Here is a 20,507-nt window from a genome sequence, read left to right on the forward strand (position 1 = left end):
CAAAAACTGACCAAAAAGAGCAAGAATAAAGGAAGACATGCCAGAGAGAGAGCAGAGTTCTGAAATCACACTACAATCAGTAGATTTAATCCAGGACTAAATTTAGGAATTTTGGTTTTGAGAAACAAACTTGGTGAGAAACAGATTCCGACTCTTATACTCATACTTTATTTCCCATAGCTCTGCTGGTTATTTTTCTATTTAAATACTACTCCTTCAAAGTACATGAGAATCTGCCTCTATGCAGACAGTAGAGCTTTAAACTATTTATTTAAACTATTTACTTCAAGTATGTTGTATTTACAGTGTCTGTGATATGAAGGTGCACACAAGCTTGGCTTGATAATTTTAAGCAGTTATGAGGATTACTTTGTTGCAATGATATTTAAGTAGCCAAATAATGCTTTTTTTTTTTTGTTCTAGCCAAATTTGCAACCTCAAACCAGAGAAGCTTTGACAGCCTTTGGCTTTGTACATGGATATATGTTCATGTACAGTAGTGTGATTTTTTTCAAAATCACCCTTGAGTACCAACGAAGACCAGTAAGACAAACGATAGGAACGAACCTCTTACTAAAAATATAATATAAATAGCAACCCTTATCTATCTGCTATTTCAGTTCTGCAAAGATGTTCTAAAGAGAGTAAATGTGGTTAAGAAAGAAATTACACGGATAAAAGCCACAGAGATCATTGCTTTACTCCTACACATTTATACTATAATAACAAAGGGCTCGAGGCATGGAAGGAGGAGGGGCAATGACATGATTTGTAATGCACACTGTTAATTTTTCCACAAGTCCTTCCCCTGCCATCTTTTTTTGAAGGAGGACAAGTAAAGAAAAGCTGAAAAAAGATGAATCTTTCTGATATATTAGTTATGCTGCTACAGCATCAAAAATCCCCATTAAAATATCAGTTTCTCACATCATAATGACAACATTAAATACAACTGGTAACTTTTATAGTAAGACAGTTTGCAAAGCTTTCGAGGCCATGTAAGGTGCTACTGTGAAAAGTTCACCTTCCCTTGCAAGAATCCCCACCGTAGTGGAGAAGGCAGATTCTGCAGCTGAACCCAGACAGGCTTATGCTGTTGGCTCTTGTTTGCACAAGTGATGGTTATGATTACAGTTCCTGGCAAAAAAAAGTACAGGTGGGAGCTGAACACTCTGGTATGGCAGAAGCCTTGTGTATGTGTGCACTATTAAATAGTCCGTTAAGAATACTTCTTTACTGATTCTTCCTTGACCATCTGTCAAGAACGCTTTTGCTGTATGCAGGGTTCTGTTCATAATAGGTATTAGTTCTGCTTTGGCTTTGGGTGTTCCCAATTTGTGTGAAAATCTTATGAAACTGATTTTCTTCTGAAAAGGCAAGTTCGGCAATTGCCAATGAACTCTTCATCTTTTGAGTTTGACACACATCTCTGCTTTCACAAAAGGGTTTGGAAACCTCTGAAAATTATGTACAAGTTAAAGACTTTCATAATAAAAGTTCCATAAGTAGAGTAGGGAAGGACAAAAAAAATCCAGCATCAAATGTGTGTAAATACAGCTATGGGCATACCTTCTAATTTTCTTGCCATCACTCAATAGTTCACTCTTAAAAGAGAGTCTTTCTAATAGAAAGTATAGAAAAAGTGATCTCTCTAAAAGAAATACCACAGCTAATTTTTAAAAAAACTTGACTTGAATACAGAACAATGAGTGCTGAAAAATCTTTAAAATTATATCAGTTAAGAAACAGGTTAAATAAAAATTACTCCTGCAAAAACAGTTATTATATTGCTGTGACTTTTTTTCATTTAACCAGTAACACTCAAAAATCCTGAGGTCCGCATCCCATATTCAGAAATAATCATGTAAATTTGGTATGCTGCCAGTTGAAAGACAGAAAAATGCAGCTTTCTTTCAGCGCTATGATAAGTCTTTATTATCTAAGTTGTATTCAGAGACTTTAACTGGGTCTCTGTGTCCTCATGCAGCTTTCTACAATATTGCAACCAGAAGTATTTGTAGCCAATTCAGATACAAATTAAAGAGTTATAACTAGCAGTATATTAAACAAAACAAAAGAGTCCAATAAAAAATATGAAAACTGAAAATGAAATTTAGCACACAGAATAATGCTAACAGTGATGTGAAAAAACTGTTCGAAGTTAAGTTTATGCCAAGAGTCATTATTCTTACCAATAAATGTGGTCAGGAATGGAACAGCTTTTCCAGTTAATGTTAAATATTTAAGATAAATTGACTTTTTTTAGGGGAAAATAAGCATGTATTTTTAGATGCTGAATCACACTCCAGAACACAGTGAAGCTTTTTCTCTGTGACCCATACAGCATGCAGTGCAGCTGGCCAGGACAACCCACCTGGTGTGTGGTCCACCCACAGGAGCAAGGGCTGTGAAGGGATGGGCTGAATCGTTCTGACTGTGGCCTCTTATACTATTGTACTGTGCATAGGAGTGCACAGTTATTCTACAAACGTACAATTACGAAATGCTCTTGTAATAGCTAGGAAGCCCTGCCCTTAAAGAAACTGAAGCTCATCACCCAACCAAAAGGCTTACAAACAATTTCATGTTATATTTGATGTAAAAAAGCACTGCTGTAAACTTCTGACACATTCAGAATTTTCCAACATGAAGTGTTAAAAACTACTCATTAAAAACACAAACATATTTAAGATATGTAGGAAATGGAAAAAACCTTTTAAACACATCTCTTAAAATGTTAATCTCTGGCTTTAGACAGAATTTTTAGAAAACAATCCAAACCCTCATTTCCTATAATCACTTTTTGCTGCAGTCATCTTTTGTTCAGAACTAAGCATGGCAGTACGACTGATTAGATAGTTTCTATTTCAAAAGGCAAGTTTCCTTACTGTATATAAGGTTTCCCATAAAACTCATGCTGACAAATACGTCTAAATAGGAAAAAATAAAATAAATATTTCATAGTAGAAGTTATCATGTTTATTTGCCATTGTAGATGCCATGAATGAACACAAGCTTAGTGGCCTCTAGGAAAAAAATAATGGAAAAACAGATTTACAGTTACAGGACAGCCACTGGCTTGCATTTTCAAAGAAACTTCAGAGATCTGAATACATAATTCTCTTAGAGTTCTTTCACAATTTCATCCATTGGTTCAAGCACAGAACTGGCAATCTTATTTCCTTCTCAAGTTTATCATTCATTGCATGATACTGAAATAGCAACTTAATATCTTGATGCTTGAGTTTAAAATATTAAATTGCTTAAAGATACAGCAAAAATAGTGTGATCTTGATCTATCTATCTGCATGCAACAGATTTCAGGTCTCGTAAAACATCTACGATTTTAAAATCAGTTTAATATGATGCAGCCACCGTTTGTCTCCATGTTGACAGAATCCACTGATTCGGGTAGGTCAGAAATGCTCTGGCTCTCTCACACTGGTTAGATACAAGTAACCTGCATTTTACTGGTCTTAACATTAGGTACAGCGCATGCGTAAGTGCCTGGAGTATTCTGAGCAAAAACAAAGCATGACATCACTGCAGCACTTTGCAAAATTGAATGATAAATACCACAGTTTAATACCATGCAAATCAATGCAGTCAAGTATACAAACCCCATTGGACAAGCTGTTTTACATGTCCAGAGAGAAACCTGCTCAATCTTATGAAGTAAAAAAATGTTTGTAAAGAGAAAAAATAGCTTCTTCAGTTCTACCTTTTTTTGGAAACTTTGTCAGAAGAGGTTTCTGATTCTGTTTATCAGAATCAGGACACTTGGCTACACTTACGTTCCAGGGAAATGTAACCTAATATATGAGGTAGCACGCATGATGTCTGGTGCCTGAGGAGTTAATCAAATTCTGTCTCAGCATCCCCAGCCAAGCAGCAGCCTTCACTGTCTGCAGTGGATAAAGAGAACATTGCTGAGACTGGAGGCTCTACTTACCAAGTCTAATTACAGTCCTATTCTAAAACGTTCCTAATGTATTTCAAAATCCAGAAATATTCTCTGGCCTCTTCAGACATTCAGAAACTGTCATAAAAGTAATCAATAAAAGAGAAGAAATGTTTGGGCCTACATATTTATGTTTCTTCATTTCTCATACCATGAAAGTAGAATTTTATTTTACTGGAAAACAAAATGCAGTCTTGTGTCTGGAGGTGGACAAGCTCCTTTCAAACAACATCTACAGAAGAAAAAGTTGACATAATATGTCTTTTCATGCTTGGTCTCTCTCCAGATCACTATGAGAAGTGTGTAAAGAGATAAAGTGGTAAAGTGGGCTAGGAGAGGAATAACAGAGCCATGGAAAGCAGGTTCTACCAAAATTATGAAATTAATTTATGTCTGATTTTGAGCATTATGTATTTTTCTTTGCTTAATATCTGTCAGTAATAGGGAATAAAAATCATGAGAAAGAATCCATGGACATAACATGTTATCCTCCTTTTCAGGACTTCTCAAATAAAAACACACTGCTATAATTTTGGGGAAAGAAAGGTAAATACTTAGGACAGAAGTGAATGTAATACAGCCTGCCACCTGAATGCCATGTTCTCAGAGCTCAATACAAAAATGGAAAGGCAGGGATGCAAAAATTATTTCAAATACTGTATACTTTTTCCTGGAATTCAGGATGGTTCATAGTTGCTCTAACTTACATGTAGCCACCTCAGTGCCCCCAAGAGATGAGAACGGCCAACCATGAAGGCACTATGTCACTTCCTCTTGGCCGCACTAGAATGTTCAAGTGTATCACATCATCCTGCCCACTGCTGGAGTTATGAGCAGGGTTATGTCTACCCTCAACATCTAGCTGCATTCTGTTTTCCAATGGCCTTCATGTTAGGCAAACACACAACAAATTCTGTTATGTTCTGTGATGCCCTTTATTAAAAAGCAGGTCAGTAGTTATTTGTTCTACCTGATGGAACATAAGTAACATCAGAAATGTATTTGATTATATCATTATCTGAACATATTGTCTTAGAGAGCAAATGAAGAAGCAACACACAGTCAGACATGATCGATAGTAGCAGCACCACCAAAGCCAGTGTCCTAATAGTTCCCAGGGAGAAATTCTAGTGCTGTCTTTGAGCCAGGATTCATTAGCCTTGGGTCTTTTCTTGAGTTTTAACTTTCATTACTTAGAGATAGAAATGCAAGGTTCTCCTAGCTTTGGGAAACTACACTAAAATCGAAGCACAGACATAGCTGTGGAAGTGAAACCTTGTTATAAACTGTTAAAAATTACATACAGATAGCTTTACTATGACATAGAAAATATCCACAAATAGGTAGTGTGTTGTAGCTGTTATCTGTTACATCAGTGCAGTCATTTCATTGCTATCTTGTCTTCAGCACTTTCATTTGCTTGCTCTTTGTATCTCCAGTCCTAAATTTGGAATCTCTTTGTGGCTAGAATAAAGCTCTGTATTTCAAAGAGGTCCTTAAAATATGTTCAGGTAACAGCCAGTTCTGTGAAACCTGAACTGAGAAATGGGGTTTCCTATATGTTTGTATCATCTGGCTGACTGCAGGCTCTCACTGAAGCTATTTTTGTGTTCAGAGTTCACTCCTCCAGGGATTCTTCTCTCTCACTTTGGAGGTTTCTTCTCACTACCTAGGTGCCTACTTTCAAAAAATTTGCACGACATAATCGTCTTTCAGGATTCTTCACCTCTATCATATCTGTAAAAAGTGGTCCAAGGCTTCAGAGCTGGTTTTTGGACCAATAAAGATAAGACGACTGTCAATTTACTTTTGCTGAGGAAAGAGTGAAAAATATTGCTTTAGGATTATCCAAAACCTCTTTATTGAGTTTTACTTTCCACATAGAAATACTCGTAACTGCAATATTTCACAAGAAAATATTTTGTCACAAGTATTTTGACAGACAGAGAAAGCATCACACAATTCTAACGCACGTTCACACGACTGGTTGTGCCAACAAGTGTTTACGTGGCCACCTTGAAGATTACTTAACTCAGGGAACAGGACAATATTACACAGCTCTAGGGCTACTTCACAGCACAGATGGCATACATGCAAATAAGCACACCGAGAAATATTGTCCCTGTTACAGCCTAAGGGGCTTTTAAGATTGAATGAAACAATTGCACCCATAGTATTTAGATAGTATGGGATTCACTGGTTTATGTACTTCTGTTATATAATTGTGGATTTAGAATAAATATGTGAAACTCTCAAGTTTCTTCATGGATGATCAACAGAGAAAGAACAAAGCTTGGCTCTGTTAGGGATAGATTTAGGCAGAATGGTGAAACTTGAATCAAAACAATTCCATCAATAGGTATTTTACTTCTGGCCACCTAACCTATAGGTGCCTAAATTCACTGAAATTTTCCCTGACTTCCCTATCCCAAGTAGCTTAGTAGCTATCTCCTTTTTAAATCAAAATGGAATTCAAGAAATAAGGCAGAGGCCTATATCTGAAGAGTCCCAATCTGACACATTTAACTGATACTGATGCAGCCAAGATCATAAAACATGCAGTTGTAGTCACTTTTTAAAGACATTACTGGATTCAGACATGAGTGAGTAGTGGTGTAATTAGTCTTTTAGATGACAGGTCCATGGCTCTATTCGTCCTCCAACTGAGTGAGATTTAAATCTACATCCTCTACAGTAGCCCCACTTCTACCAGGATTGTCCCCACCTAGATTCATATTCCTTGAACTTGTGTCATTGAGCAGAAGACAATTCAAGATTTATCAGACTAGGAAGAGAAAGTATCTCTTTAGCTTAATAGTTAAGGCACTCAGTTGAGAAGCAAGAGTCCTGCTTTTGATCTTTACGCTATTTCTACATTTTATCAGTTCTGCATTTCATGCACAGCAGGAACAAAAGCCCAAGAACTCCCCCCTCCCAAGCACATGCTTTAAATCACATTTTGGGTTAGAAAACTTTCATATTTCAAAATTTTTTTTCAGATGAAAAGCCATAACAGTAACTAAATTTGTGTGTGTGTTACCTTAAAGGAGTAAAAACCTTAAAAAAATATTGAAATTGAGAACTTTTGTATAATTAGCTGCCAAGACTGGAGGGAGGGAACACAAAGGATAGCATTCAGAATTAAAGCCCTTATTCTACCATTGTTCATTTGCCAATTTTGCAATTCTAATTCTTTACTCCTTTTGCAAACATGACAGTGATATCTTTAAATCCTATTTTACTGATTTATATACAGAAGCCAAATGCAAAACGCACTTCTTCAGCGCCTTTCATCTGAAAACTGAGCATACTCTACAAATAGCAATTAATCTTCATAATACTTAACTACCTGCTCCAATGTGTTAACAGCTCATTTTACAGCTGGTGAAACCAAGGCAGAGGAAAGTTGAGTCATGTACCCACGGTCATATAATAATCCAATTTTTAATTGGATTTTTTAATTGTAATTTTTAAAGTAGTTAGCATCAAGATACTGTAAATATGCTTTTCTTGATAAAATATTTGTTACAAAACCATGCTCAACTTTACACCTTCTCCATCTTTTCTGGTTAGAAGATCAGAAATGATTAAAATGTTTCTGCACTGTATCAGCACTAGGTTATTTGCACTGGGGCATAGCACAGTGGTCTTGTAACTACTATGATCTAGTCAACAAGCAGGAATGCAGTCTGCTTCAAGACTTGCCAAAAGCCCTTTTCTACAATCTGTGAATTTTGTTTTATAAATGCTTTTTTGCCACATATGTGCTGAGATGGTATTTCCCCCACTCAGTTTGGACACGCATCTATGTGTAAGTATGCACATGCATGATTAAAAGCCACATATTTTAAATAAGATAAAACATGAGATGAAAAGAAATATTAGTAAAATAAATGTTAGTAACTTCCACAGCGCAATCCAGTGCACCACTAACGTCCCCACTGTATACTGCATTAGCAGCTGAAAATAGGATTTTGAGGGAGGTACTTAGTATCTATAATAATCACTTACAGGTGTGTTCATGCCTCTGTTTTAGCCATCTTGATGCCAATTTTTTTATTTTTATATATATATATATACACACACACATATATACACATATACATATATAATATATATATAAAACAGTGGAAATTAGTAAAAGAATGATTCAACCTTGCACAGAACATTCAAAACTGATGTGCAAAAGCTTGCTGGCTGGGAAAACCTGGTATTAGCCATTTACATTGTTACCCCCAGGATGCAGAGGGTATATGTCAAATTGTGCGGTAGCAGAACCAAGGAAGTAGAATTATTCCAGAAGGTTTGCGGAAAGAGGGTCTGCAAAGGCTGGAGAGCACAGTACACAGTGCCTGGTGCACAGCTTGAGGTGGGGAGAAGCTGTGCAGCTGGCAGCCCATGGGAGGGAGCGCTGCCCTAGCCCAACTGGCTAGCTACTCTCCTGCTCTCTGCCTCCCTTCTCTCTTGCATCGTTTCCTCAGCCAGATTTGTTCAGCCTCCAGCTGCATTTATGGGTCCTGTGCTAGGGTCCTGGGCCTGGGGCCTCTTGATTTCTTGGAGAACTTTCAAGCACAATTCTGCTTGCTTGTGTGTGCACTCAGAAAAAAGAGACTGACAGCACTATTTTCATTAATCTCCTTGCACATTCACAAAGAAGTTTGGCCACTGGCTGCAGGCTACATACAAAACAACTTTTAATGAAGTAAAATATCTACGTCCTCCTCTCTTCTACTTAAAAATGAGCAAAGAATCAAATCAAAATTGCAGTAAGGACCTAAAAGATAATGAAAACTGCAATGGTCAAATGACTTCAGCTAAAATAAAAGCTGAAACACAGCTCATATATCCCATTCTTGGACTGGAAGAAGGCATACCTACAACCTACTTTTATACTTGGCTATGAAGTTCAAATAAACAATAGAAAATGGCTTTGTGGAAAATATGGTAATATATTTTCAGAGAAAAGGCCTACACATGTAACTTGAAGGGCAGAAAAGCGTGTGAGATCATGGAGGAGAACAGAAGACAGTAAATACTTTCCTAACGTTCACAGCCATTCCCAACTCCTATCAACACTTTTTTTCTTGCAAGAAATGTAACAGCAAAACCCAAAAGTACAATTACCCAGTCTCCTTCTACAGTAGTCTAGAAAGCTTCTAAAATAGGCGAGCCATACAACAGAGTGGATTAAGATACGAGACAAAGGGCTTAGTCTTTCCATGGAGGATAGGAAATAAATAGCAGCTAGAGTGCCAAGTGGGAGAATCCCATGGTTTTGCAGAGCTGACAGCAATTTCACAGCTGTGAAAGCTCTAAACTTTCATGAAAAGCTGAACCAACAGCAATTTTCAGTTGCCTCTGAATCCTTCAAATGAAATACAGAAGCAATCTTCAGATGCATGCACTTGAGGCCAGGTTTTGGGAGGAGAGGGGACCTAAAGAGAGTTCACCACATGCGCAGCTTTTTACAACTCTTACAAAAATAACTACTAGGCATACCTAAGAAATTCTCAGGCAAAAGGCTGGAAAGCATGATTTGATCAGCATGGGTATAAACAGCAGTTCTCCCTTACTACCACTGCCACGCAGAACGCATACATACGTTTGCCAGCTTTCTGGGAAGGCCATTTTCTATTGGCCTGAAGGGAAGAGGTGCTGAGCTGTACAGACAGCTAGATGCACAAGACTTCAGCAGAGAAACCTTATGTGACGTAGCTTCAATGAAAATGGGTGGACCTAGCTGGGGCACATCAAAAGTCAAATCCAGGCTGATACAATCATATATTCAAAGCACACCACGGCTGATTAACACACGACCATAGTGGTTAATCTACATATTTGACACTATCTTAAACCAAATCTCTAGATTTTGGAAGGAGGGAAATAAACCCTCTTTATGTATAATACAAGCTTCTAAAAGATGAAATTGAGTTAAACTCCCCTTAAGCCTACGACATGCCGTCTCAAAAATTAAACGAGGTCCTGCACTGCTGCAGAATGCCTATAGTTTCCTGAGGATGGTTCATACTTTTAAGCAAAAACATGCCAGCGATAACAACCAAACTTAAACACAACCATTCACTGCAAGACACTTGTCCAGGAAACAGCGGAGGGCAAAATCCTAATTTGAGAACTGCAAGGCAGTATTTGTTGTCAGGAGTATTGCTGTTATTTCTCAGAGGCACTGGAACCAGAAAACAATGTCAGGACCTGGAATTCAAGATTTTCATTGTCCATAAAATCACAGTGTAAATATCTAACCTTCAGCAACCCAAAATATTTTCAGCCCCGTTAAACAACAGTGAATTTTCAACTATTTAAAAGAACTAGTCCCACTCTTCATTATGGCCTAAGGTATTATTCAGCAGAAAGTGCCCAATCTCTTATGCTGTTGGACCTCACAACTGGTTGATTAAACACCTACTCACCCTTGCACTTAAAGGGATGTGCTGTGATGTAAGAGAGTATCCCAGGATGCTTCTATATTTCAGAGAAAGTTTGTATACTTCTAAACACATTCTAAACATCCTGTGCTGTTTGAGAGGTGCAGTAACGTGATCAGCTGAATAGGCTAGAGGTTCCTTTATTCCTTCGGTATCTAAAGTCGATTACAGAGGCCCCTCTAAAAGTTGCTTTTAATTCAAAAGCAGAGCAAACGAAGTAAGATTCTCAGGACATTGCCTCATAATAATAAACATTAACATAACCTGAGTGCTTTGGAGCAAGGACAGTCCTCTGTTAAAGGGCAACAGGTTTTGTCTGCGCAGAGCTGCACCTAGCACATGACCTAGCATGTCATTCAAAAAGATATTATAAGCAGCAGAGAGATAAAAAGAGCGTGGGGGTGGATTTCTTCTGCTGATACATCTGTAATTCTATTCGGTCCACAGGTGTAACTGTACCCAACCTATTGTAAACCGCATGGTTTTTAATATTTCTCGTGTCCAACTGACTTTTTCCTTATTGTCCCTTCCTCCTTTTAAATCCAAATAGCTGACAAAGTCAACGACGACTTCTACTCCAAACGCCGACATCTTGCAGAACTGGCTGCCAAGGGGAGCCTGCCACTCCATCCAGTGCGCATAGAGGAAGACAGAACGTACACATCTGACAGCGGCACAGCCAAACTGAACGGGCAGAAATCCAAAGTCACGAAAATCCACACGCACCCCTTAGCTTACAATTCCCATTACAAGACCTGGGATCCCAACTACCAGTCTCTTAGACGGCAAGTGTATACAAACAAGGGGAAGCATGGAGCAGGAGATCCAACGTTAACTGATCCACTGACAACTCGGAGTCAGCATTATTTGGGTCCCCAGCCATACTTCATAACTAACAGCAAGACAGAAGTAACTGTTTGAGGTTTTTTTCCCTTTTTTTTTTTTTTAATGAAATCCTTCAAAACCACACACAAATACATACACAACACAAACACAACTGAAAGAGGCAAAAAATAAATTTAAAAATATAGAAATAAAAAAATGGAAAAGGAAGGAAGGAAGAAAAAAAGAACTTCCACCTGGACATTCTTGGTAACCAGCCAACTGTAGGCCGAAGAGTGGGTTAATACCATTCAGCAATACACACTGAAGGTTGAATTATAAACTCCATTTGTATTTCACAACGGAACACAAACCCTTGTGACTAAATTTTTTTACTTGAAACTAAAATCCATGATGAGAAGTAGCACAATCTAGAGAAACTTTATGTCTGCTTAAACATTTACACTATGTTCCTGCCTTGAGACAGAGGAAGAAAGAGAGAACAATATACTGTAATATATTGTTGCAGTGAGGAATGTTGTATAAAATCTAATAACAAGCACTAGACCTGTGAAAAGCCAAGACTGAACATCTTGGTACAACCCTAACGTCTATTATTGTACTTTCACACCGTCCTATAGGAAGTGCAAAAAATATATATACTATAGGGGACAAAAAAACTCTTTCACATGAAATGTATGAAGACTGTTATGAGTGAGAGCATATGGGACCTTTCTGGCTGATAGAGAATTCTGAGGGATGATAACAAACAGCAGAAGATTTTATTTCACTTTATTTTGTTTGATTTGAAATTTTTGGGAACCTCCAAAATAAGAAGAGACATCTCTCATGACACAGAAAGCTGCTGGGGGAATAAGGGCATCAGAATATTCCCTCTCAGTCCTCCTGTTTTCAGGCAGATGGTAACAATTCTCACTTTGCAGACTGTCAGGACTTTTTCTTCACCTAAATGTTTTGCCTATCTTCAACTGCTTCAGACTGAAAATAAGCGTGGGTGGTGCCTTTACTGTATTACTATTGTTCAATGACAGTCTTGTTTCTCAAAGTGACCCCTCTGTTCCTTTAAGCTATTTCCTCATGTTTTGCTAAGGATGACAAGGGTTCTGCCCTACTCGACCTCCTCTGTTTGTCCAGAAGGAGAACTGGACTACACCTCCATGCAGTGGTTGCACAGTCAAGACTATTTAGTTAGCCCCTCCATTTTCCCAATTTAAACTTTTTCCCTTTAAGTCTCTCATTTTGTACTTGCTTTTAGCCATAGTAGTTCTTTGTAGTTCAAGTAAATGTTATATGGTATATTGTCTCTCTTGTTTGGCTTTCTATAGTGGCATTACCTCTTGGTGGGCTATTTGGTGGAAGAGGCTACTAGAGTAGCCTCAGACATCGAAGAGATCTGGGTTTAAAATAAACAAACAATTGGACTTGTGGTCTTGACTGGGGCTCTGATGAGTTGAATACCTTGTGCGTATGAGCAAAACTACTCTAGAATTGGGCACTGTTTAGCAGCCTGGCAGTCCTGGAACTGTAGGGCCTCTGCACATTTGCAAGGAGACAGAGTTGGGATGGGAAGGTGGTGCTGCAGCAGCCTGATGCCAGACAACACACACAGTCTTACACTTAAATTCCTACCCTTCCCCTAAAAGCAAGTAATTTGGCTAACTCCTAATTAGCTATCTTTCTACAGTTGCGTTCTCACCAGCTGTCACTTCCTGAGATTAGTTTTAGAAGAGTATATAGGGAGGAGTGAGAACTGTTATAAGAAGAATTGGAAGTGGCATTTCTTACCATGCTCAACAGATTCTGGCAGTGTTTCTTCTCAGTCTGAAAGATGTGAGGACTAAGAAGTTGAAATGTGGTTAAGAGGAGAGACCATTTTTCTAGCTATCTCAAGATTGATTTGCATCCTGAGAGCACCGGCATCTCTCCATAAACTAAATTGTATGATCACATTTAAGACTATGGGAACTGGACAATACTTTGCACACAACCCAGATTCTCCATTATCTTACTTTTATTCCTTTAATCTTTATTGCCTTCACAACTGGCTGACTTAATTTGACCCTTTATGGAATGTTGCTGTTAATCCATATGCTTTAGATACACATTACAGCTGCACTCTAATTCACACAGGTTTCGTGTAACTTAAGCATATTTTATGTGGAAATATTTTAGTAACTGTTATGTTCTGTAAGTAAACCCGTGTTAATACTTGTTAACTACAGAGTTTATGATACCAATAATACTTCCTACAATAAAATGTTTGTTTGTTTTTTAAGAATGTTTATTTGTAAACATATGTATTCACTATATTAATATGAATTTCTTACCTGGCAATAAAATTGATTCTATGTGAATCCAATTGGCTGGCTTATTTCTAAGCTTTCCTCATTGGGCTAATTTTTTAGTATTAATTGAGCTTCTACAGCCTTTCACTGCAGCCAGTATGGTTCATCTCATTAATTATTTGTCTCTGACACTGGCAGAACAGGAAGTTCTTTTGCAGCCAGCTGCATTTGTATGCATTACATATGTGCAATGTGTACGTGTTACATACAACATAACACAATACATAAATGTATGTATGCATTGTAGAGCTGCATGTGCCCTGTAAACACCCAAACACCACACACAACTTGCACCACTTGATCAGTTAACTGCAGCTTTTGGTGGAGGGGGGAGAGGGGGAAAGGTAAGCATGCACAGGGCCAAATCCTAGTCCTAATAAATACACAGGAGTTTTACTCCAAGCTTCAAATGGATCCTAGGATTGGAACTACCCAGTAAGCACAGATGAAATACTGTTGTACATCACTGCAAAATTTTTAAATGTTCATTACAGAAAAGCCTGTATACAATATCTGTGTATCAATTCAGTTGGAACAGAAAGGTCTTTTATGGGCTTTCAGTACTGTTAATGGCTTATAAACTCGACAGTGAACAGAACGTCAAAAAAGAGAGGACTGTGGTAGCTTCTTCCCTTTGCTTTACTGCAATGATGTTGGATGAAGTTTAGAAGAAGGCATGAGGAATTAGGATACCTAGCTTCAGTACCTACTTAGTGTATGACTGGCTGCAAATTTTTTGAACAATTCATGTACATCCCCTAGGAAGCCACGACACACATAGTCAGAGGGAATACATATCATTTCAGAAGTGGCTGGAGTTAGCCATTTCAAACAACAAAAAGTAAACGTTCCCTTTTCATTCTATCACTATATGGGTGCCATAAAATACTCCATAAAAGCCTCACTTCTAGTTACAGAAGAATTTCTCCACCTCAGGCACAACTATGAAAATAACCCCGTTCTGCCAGGAGGCTCAAGGGACACATACTGAGCGTGGCCTCAGGGCTCAAAAAATTCTGGGCAGCACTGCTAGCCAGAAGGCAGCCTGAGGAGCTGACTAGAACACAAGCCTAACCTACAATAGAAACAAGTTATTGCCACAGCTCCACCAGCAAGCCCTCTAGTACACATGTTGCTTCTATCAGGAAATTCCTGACCATCACTTTGCTAGTAGAACTGCCTCTGCATAGCTTTGATTCTTGTGGAGACAGAAAAAAATTAAACAATTCCTGCCACACCAAAATAACATTACAATACCAGAAAAACTTCATAGTGTACAGTAGTCCCTTACAAAGGTTCCCTGAGTTCTCTCTCATACATCAGGACCTGTTCAGTCCCCAAAACAACTCAAAATTGGGAAGGCACAAAATTGCCACAAATCTCATCCCTCTCATCCTGTCAAGTTGTGGATTGCATATATTCACTTCTGCCTTGCTGTTTTTTTACCCACCTTTCAGTTTCCCTCTCCTAGGCTTCTCTGGCACTTTTCAAATACAGTCTTGTTCAACGCTTCCTCTTTCCATTCCCTTCCACTGTTTGCCACATCCACTGCACTGTACTGAGTTTCTCTCCTTCGCACCATATTATTTGAACTGCCCTTCCCACTAAATCACTGGTAGTTTCTTCTGGGAGAAAACCAAAAAGCATCTTCTCTAGCTCTGCCCTCTGAACTTAGCTTGCTTGTAGCTGCCCCCATAGACTTTTATGACGCTTTTTCTCCTCTCTCTGTTTGTGGTCACTCCATTTAATTTAGTAATTTCTCCACTATTTTCTAAACCTGTTTTCTAGGACTTGATCTCACTTCTTCATCTATAATGAAAGGTTGATAATATGCCAGTTTTATTCACATTGTAAAATTCTTGAGGCAGCCTATACCTATTAGCATGTGTCCTATAGCACATACTATAGGTAGAAAATTTGGCATTGATCTGTATTGAAGCCTCAACAGGTAACAATACCTACTTATTCCCACTATAGTTTATTCCTTCCACTAAAATAAGCTGCACTCTTCCCACAGCCTATGGGATACTAACGTATCATAGCTGCAACTGTCTTTGAGTCCCCTGATCATCCTCTAAATATGCACAATGCTACCACTGAAATCAGATTTCTAACCTGTCATTGCACAGTCCCTCACTGTTCACAAGTCCAAAGGCTTGTGCTGGATTTTCTGTCTCCATTTGTTTTTATTCTTATGTTACCCTGAACCTTTGTCATCATGAGCAAAAATTGTTTTGGGAGGTCACTTAAGCATTTCTTCAATAAGGCTCTTCAACGTTAACCCAGATAGACTGCACTACAAACAAAGTGTACCATCGAGAAAGTGAAGATGTTCCATACACAGATATATGGAGTCTAGAAGTCTGAAGTTTATGCATTTTAGACTCCTCTCTCATGGATTCTCATGGATTCATCCTTTGAGCATATTCCTCAATTTACAAAAACTAAAGAGATGTATGATGACTTAATAAATTGAGGATCCGGTCTTGTAGCATTCCACAGTGTATGCACAAAGTGTCTCCAGGATTAAGACTTTAGATTTTAATACATCTGGGGAAAGAAGCTCTAAAGCTTTGTTCTATTTTTGTAGCATGGTCATTGAATTTTAGGTACTAAATAAATAACCCTAGTCTGCAAATTGATTTTGCACACAATCCTGTGCACTTTATTTAATCCTGGCCCCATACTTAAATTCATGAAGGCCTTCCAGTGACAAATACAGTCTTTATTGTAATTATATCATCTTTCTACTAGGCATAGATAATTTTATTTTGCTAAAAACTGTTAAGACAGGAAACATTATTGCATTAGTTTATACCATGTCATATATCGCTCAGCGTTGGCAATGTGATAATAGGATGAGGATCCTATTACTAAAAAGTGGATATTGTTATTTTTGTGGATGCAAAGCCATTTTATTGTGTCTGTTGATTGCACATGACTTCAGAAAACTTTTGTTATTTATTTCAGTATTTGTACAGCAGATACATAGTAATGTAGACACTATGCTAGCTTGTGTATTAAAAGTTATTCCAGCCACAAAGGACTGAATAAAAGGCCTGCTCCTTTAAAGTTATACAGTAACTTGCTCTGGGGATTGTTTCTAAAATACCATGGCATGATCAATAACAAATAGCTTCCAGGATACACTTAAATCCTAATTTTAAAAAGTCCTATAGTAATTCAACAATAAAGTATCAAAGGAGCAAAATTATTAACAACACTGTTGGGTGTATTAAATTCCTGATAACTACTCTAATTCTCCAGAAACAAAACAGACTTGGGAAAATATCTGAGGTTTTCTAACTATAGATACAATTATGAATTTACCAATAGTTTGGCAGAAAATGCAGCATATAATGGCATTATTCCACAAGTCTCCTGGAGGATAAATCATGACACTGTCCCAATTTAGAAGATGAAAATTCTATTACTTTCAGATTCTGACCACTCTTTCCAGTTGCCACCTACCTGAAGTGATATACGGGACAGTTTTTCATGTCATACTCTGCAATTCATATTTGAGGTTGCCGACAAAAGGGGATAAAGGTCTAAAGTAACTCAGGATTTGACCTCAAACTTACCTCTAGTGTTTCTCCAATAGCTGAGCAGTGTTTTTCCAACAACAGGCTCAATGTCAAGGGGCACAAAACTCACATCTAGCAAAGCAGAGGTTAAGGAAAGAGGCTGTGCAATGTGAATTTGCCACTGGCAGCATAGATTATTACTCAGAGTGTACCTTTTGTAGCACTCATGCTGTCTTCTAGCAAACTGCACAATCAGCCCAGCTGGCTCTCCTGGTATACATTGTGTAGGACCATGTTTAGGAGGGTAATGGCAGATGAGTGTGACTAATGAGGGAAGATAAACTTCAGTGTTTTATGCTAAAACACTAAATCAATTCATTTGAAAAATGTGACATAATAGCACATTAATCTCAGCCTACAGATGGGGAAAAAAAGAGCCAACAAATGCTATTACAGTTAAAACCCCAGGGGAAAAATTTCAATGTAAACACCAATATACAGTTCTAATTTGAAAAGTGGCTGAAAAAACATTTCTTGGAATTCATGTTTTGTGCTTTAGAGACTTCCAGACTCATTTACTCAGCCTGCAAGTAAGATGTTTCTTCGTACCTGCCAACTCAATCTGGATCACGAGCATTAAACCAGGACTTTCCTCCCCATCCAGCTGCACTAATGAAAATCAGGACCAAATTAAGATACTGATTATACCATGTAACTGCATGAAGGCTGCAGTCAGAGAAGTGCAGCTGACTGGACCTAGTAAGCAATCCTGCAGAAGATTCACCATGAGGAAATTGATGCACCTCACTCAGCTGTGCTGGCTCTAGGAGGCTAGCAAAATATGAGGGAGACATACTTGTCACTAAAGCCACTAAAGCCCTTCAGTCACACTTCTTGACACTGGGGAAAATCAATGCTGGCCCTAGTTCTGTGGATTATTTCTGTGTCATTATCTGCCAGATATAAAATGCCTGAATAATCCAGGGCTGCCTGTTGTATGACATAAGCCCTCCTTATCCAGAACCCTGCTCTTCTAGCTATACAATGGTGCTGCTTCAAGAGCAAGGTTTTTAATTCATTTTCCCTCATTGCTTATAATCTTTGCCTCATAGCTTAAGGTTCCCTTTCTGGCAAGTGGAAGCTATGGATTCAAGAACATTTCAGACTGAGATAGGCCTAGAACCGCAGTCTATCACTTCCATTCTGTTTCACGTAAATGAAAAGAGCGAACCAGTACCTGAATGCATGAGGCAATGTTATGTTCACTGATGCATGAAGGGGGTCTTCATCTCTATCTTTCTTTGCAGGTAACTCAGGGACAATTTTGCATCTCAAAACCAACATGATTTTGCAAAATGCTTTTTTTTCCCTAGTACTTAAAGACATTAATTTTTGTCTCTCTGCTGGGTTTTAATAACACACTCTTGCTGCTATACACACAGTTGTGTCTTGTCTATATTTCAGGCAACGCTAGCTTCCTTTGCTTAGCAACTTCATCCTCATTTAAATTTTAAGAGACATCACTCTCCGTTAATAGGGGTTGGTATTTCACTGGAAGAGTTCATTTTCTGAACTTGCACACAAAGTGTTGCGTGCAATCCTAGCCATAAACAAGGCTGGGAGCACAATAGGCTATCAACAGTGATGATTTCAAATCCAGAGAACGTCAGATAACGTTGCTATTCAGTCTGAGGTTCAGCTACGAACTAGAACTGAAAAATGAAATGATCACAAGGCTTTTGAGTGATCATTGGCAGGATTATTTTGTCAAGGAAGCAAAGCCTACCAAGCAGCAGGTTTGTCCATGGAATCAGTAACACACGCCACGCAGAAGCACGTTCTTTTTACTGCATGCAGCTGTTGGCCTTGTTTTCTCTCTTGTATTTGGGCTCACGCTAACATTTTGATCACAGTATTTATTATTATTTGAGAGACCTTTGCCAATGTTAGTACACATAATTCTGCAAAGCAACTGATCCCCAAGTGAAAGAGCACTTTATCTGCTACTTACTATTTCTTTAAACAATAGATGCATCAAAAAAAAAAATCATAATTATGTTCTTTTTCCAGGCCTACCACAAGAGATGAGAAACTAAATTTGGCTTTGTCCTAAAACAAGTCTTTTCAGGGGTAAGGAGAGAGCCCAAGGATTCTTTCTTTACTTTTGTATCTTTTCTTGAGGCAGAGTTATACTTCAGTAAGGACTTTTCATGCACCCTCAGCAAGGGATAGCACAGATGGTTGAGCACAGAGACTTCCTGTTGACTTCCTCACATGCTATGAAAGAAAAAAATCATGCAATTGAAAGACATATAAAGATAAGCTGGACTACCACTACATCAGTATTGGCTTTGCCATATACCATATGGACTTCTCATTAATGTCCTTCATTAGAGAGGCAGGGAAAGGTTAATTACACAATTAGATGCATCTCAGGAAAATTACAGAGGCTTCAAACACCACCACCAAACTGTTTCCAAACCTGCCTTTTCAGCCCTCTTACCTTCCTCACAGAGTTGGTCTGCATAGTAGCGGTAGTTCATCACACACGGTATAAAGCGGTGTCAGTGGCTTCTTTCTGCCAGCCATTTGAGGAGGCCAGCAGAACTGTGTGGTGTTTTCAAACCGGAGAGTCTATAGTGCACTCTTACAATTTTCCTGAGCGCTCCATCATACACAGCACCTCACGTAGGGTCTCAGCCTCCATACCTATATAGTAGTCTCAAAAAGCCCTCTATGTGTGTGCGTGCAAGTGTGTGTGTTTATGTATGTATATGTGCATATACACACAGAAACATATTTTGTAATAAGATTTTTCAAATCAGTCTCATAGCCTTTAGAGCCTGATTCCCCAAAACATTTGTATTTGCAACACCACCAAATAGTAACACTGATTTGAAAAATCCACTTAACTGCCTGGCTACATCTGAGGACTCCAAACAGCCTAGCATCATGGTCCTATATCAGTTTTGAAGACAAGATCTCTATCCCTAATTTTCTTTGGTACTTTTGAAAATGAAATACTAAAGAATGTGACATTCTAAAGAAGACACGGTCTAAAGTTTGGGGATGGAGAGTGTCATTTAAAGCTGCAATGTACTTTGCCATTTCTGCTTGGGGAATGATATACTAAGAATGATAGACAGCAACTTGACAGGCTCCATTAGAGCAGAGACAGCTTGTGTACGCTATTATGTGCAAGACCCTGCACAAGTCTGCCTATGCAGAGCACACTGTTCTGATTTTTACTAACAGTGATTTATGAGGCTGTTTCTTTCTGTTCTAAGAGGTGCATCTGCAAAGTGCAAGGCTAAGAGTACTCATAACAAAGGTGCTCTGTTAAATCCAGCAAGAGACAACATAGTACAGCATGACTAACAGCTCAGGG

At 38.4% G+C, this 20,507-nt stretch overlaps 1 protein-coding gene across 4 annotated transcripts in view; it reads left to right on the top strand.

Moving 5' to 3' along the window:
- SHISA9 (shisa family member 9) overlaps window positions 1-20,507 on the top strand; it is a 216,872-nt gene that overhangs the window by 179,212 nt on the left and 17,153 nt on the right. For 2 of the 4 annotated variants that reach the window (XM_068908118.1, XM_009683466.2), the window contains one exon: window positions 10,955-13,573. The exons of the other annotated variants lie outside the window; for them this stretch is intronic. In XM_068908118.1, coding sequence (XP_068764219.1) covers window positions 10,955-11,325 — 371 coding nt within the window. In that variant the 3' untranslated portion in view covers window positions 11,326-13,573. Of the gene's footprint in view, window positions 1-10,954; window positions 13,574-20,507 lie in introns of those variants that run through there. 4 annotated transcript variants of the gene reach the window in all.

Source organism: Struthio camelus, chromosome 15, assembly GCF_040807025.1.
Source record: "Struthio camelus isolate bStrCam1 chromosome 15, bStrCam1.hap1, whole genome shotgun sequence".
NCBI lineage: Eukaryota > Metazoa > Chordata > Aves > Struthioniformes > Struthionidae > Struthio > Struthio camelus.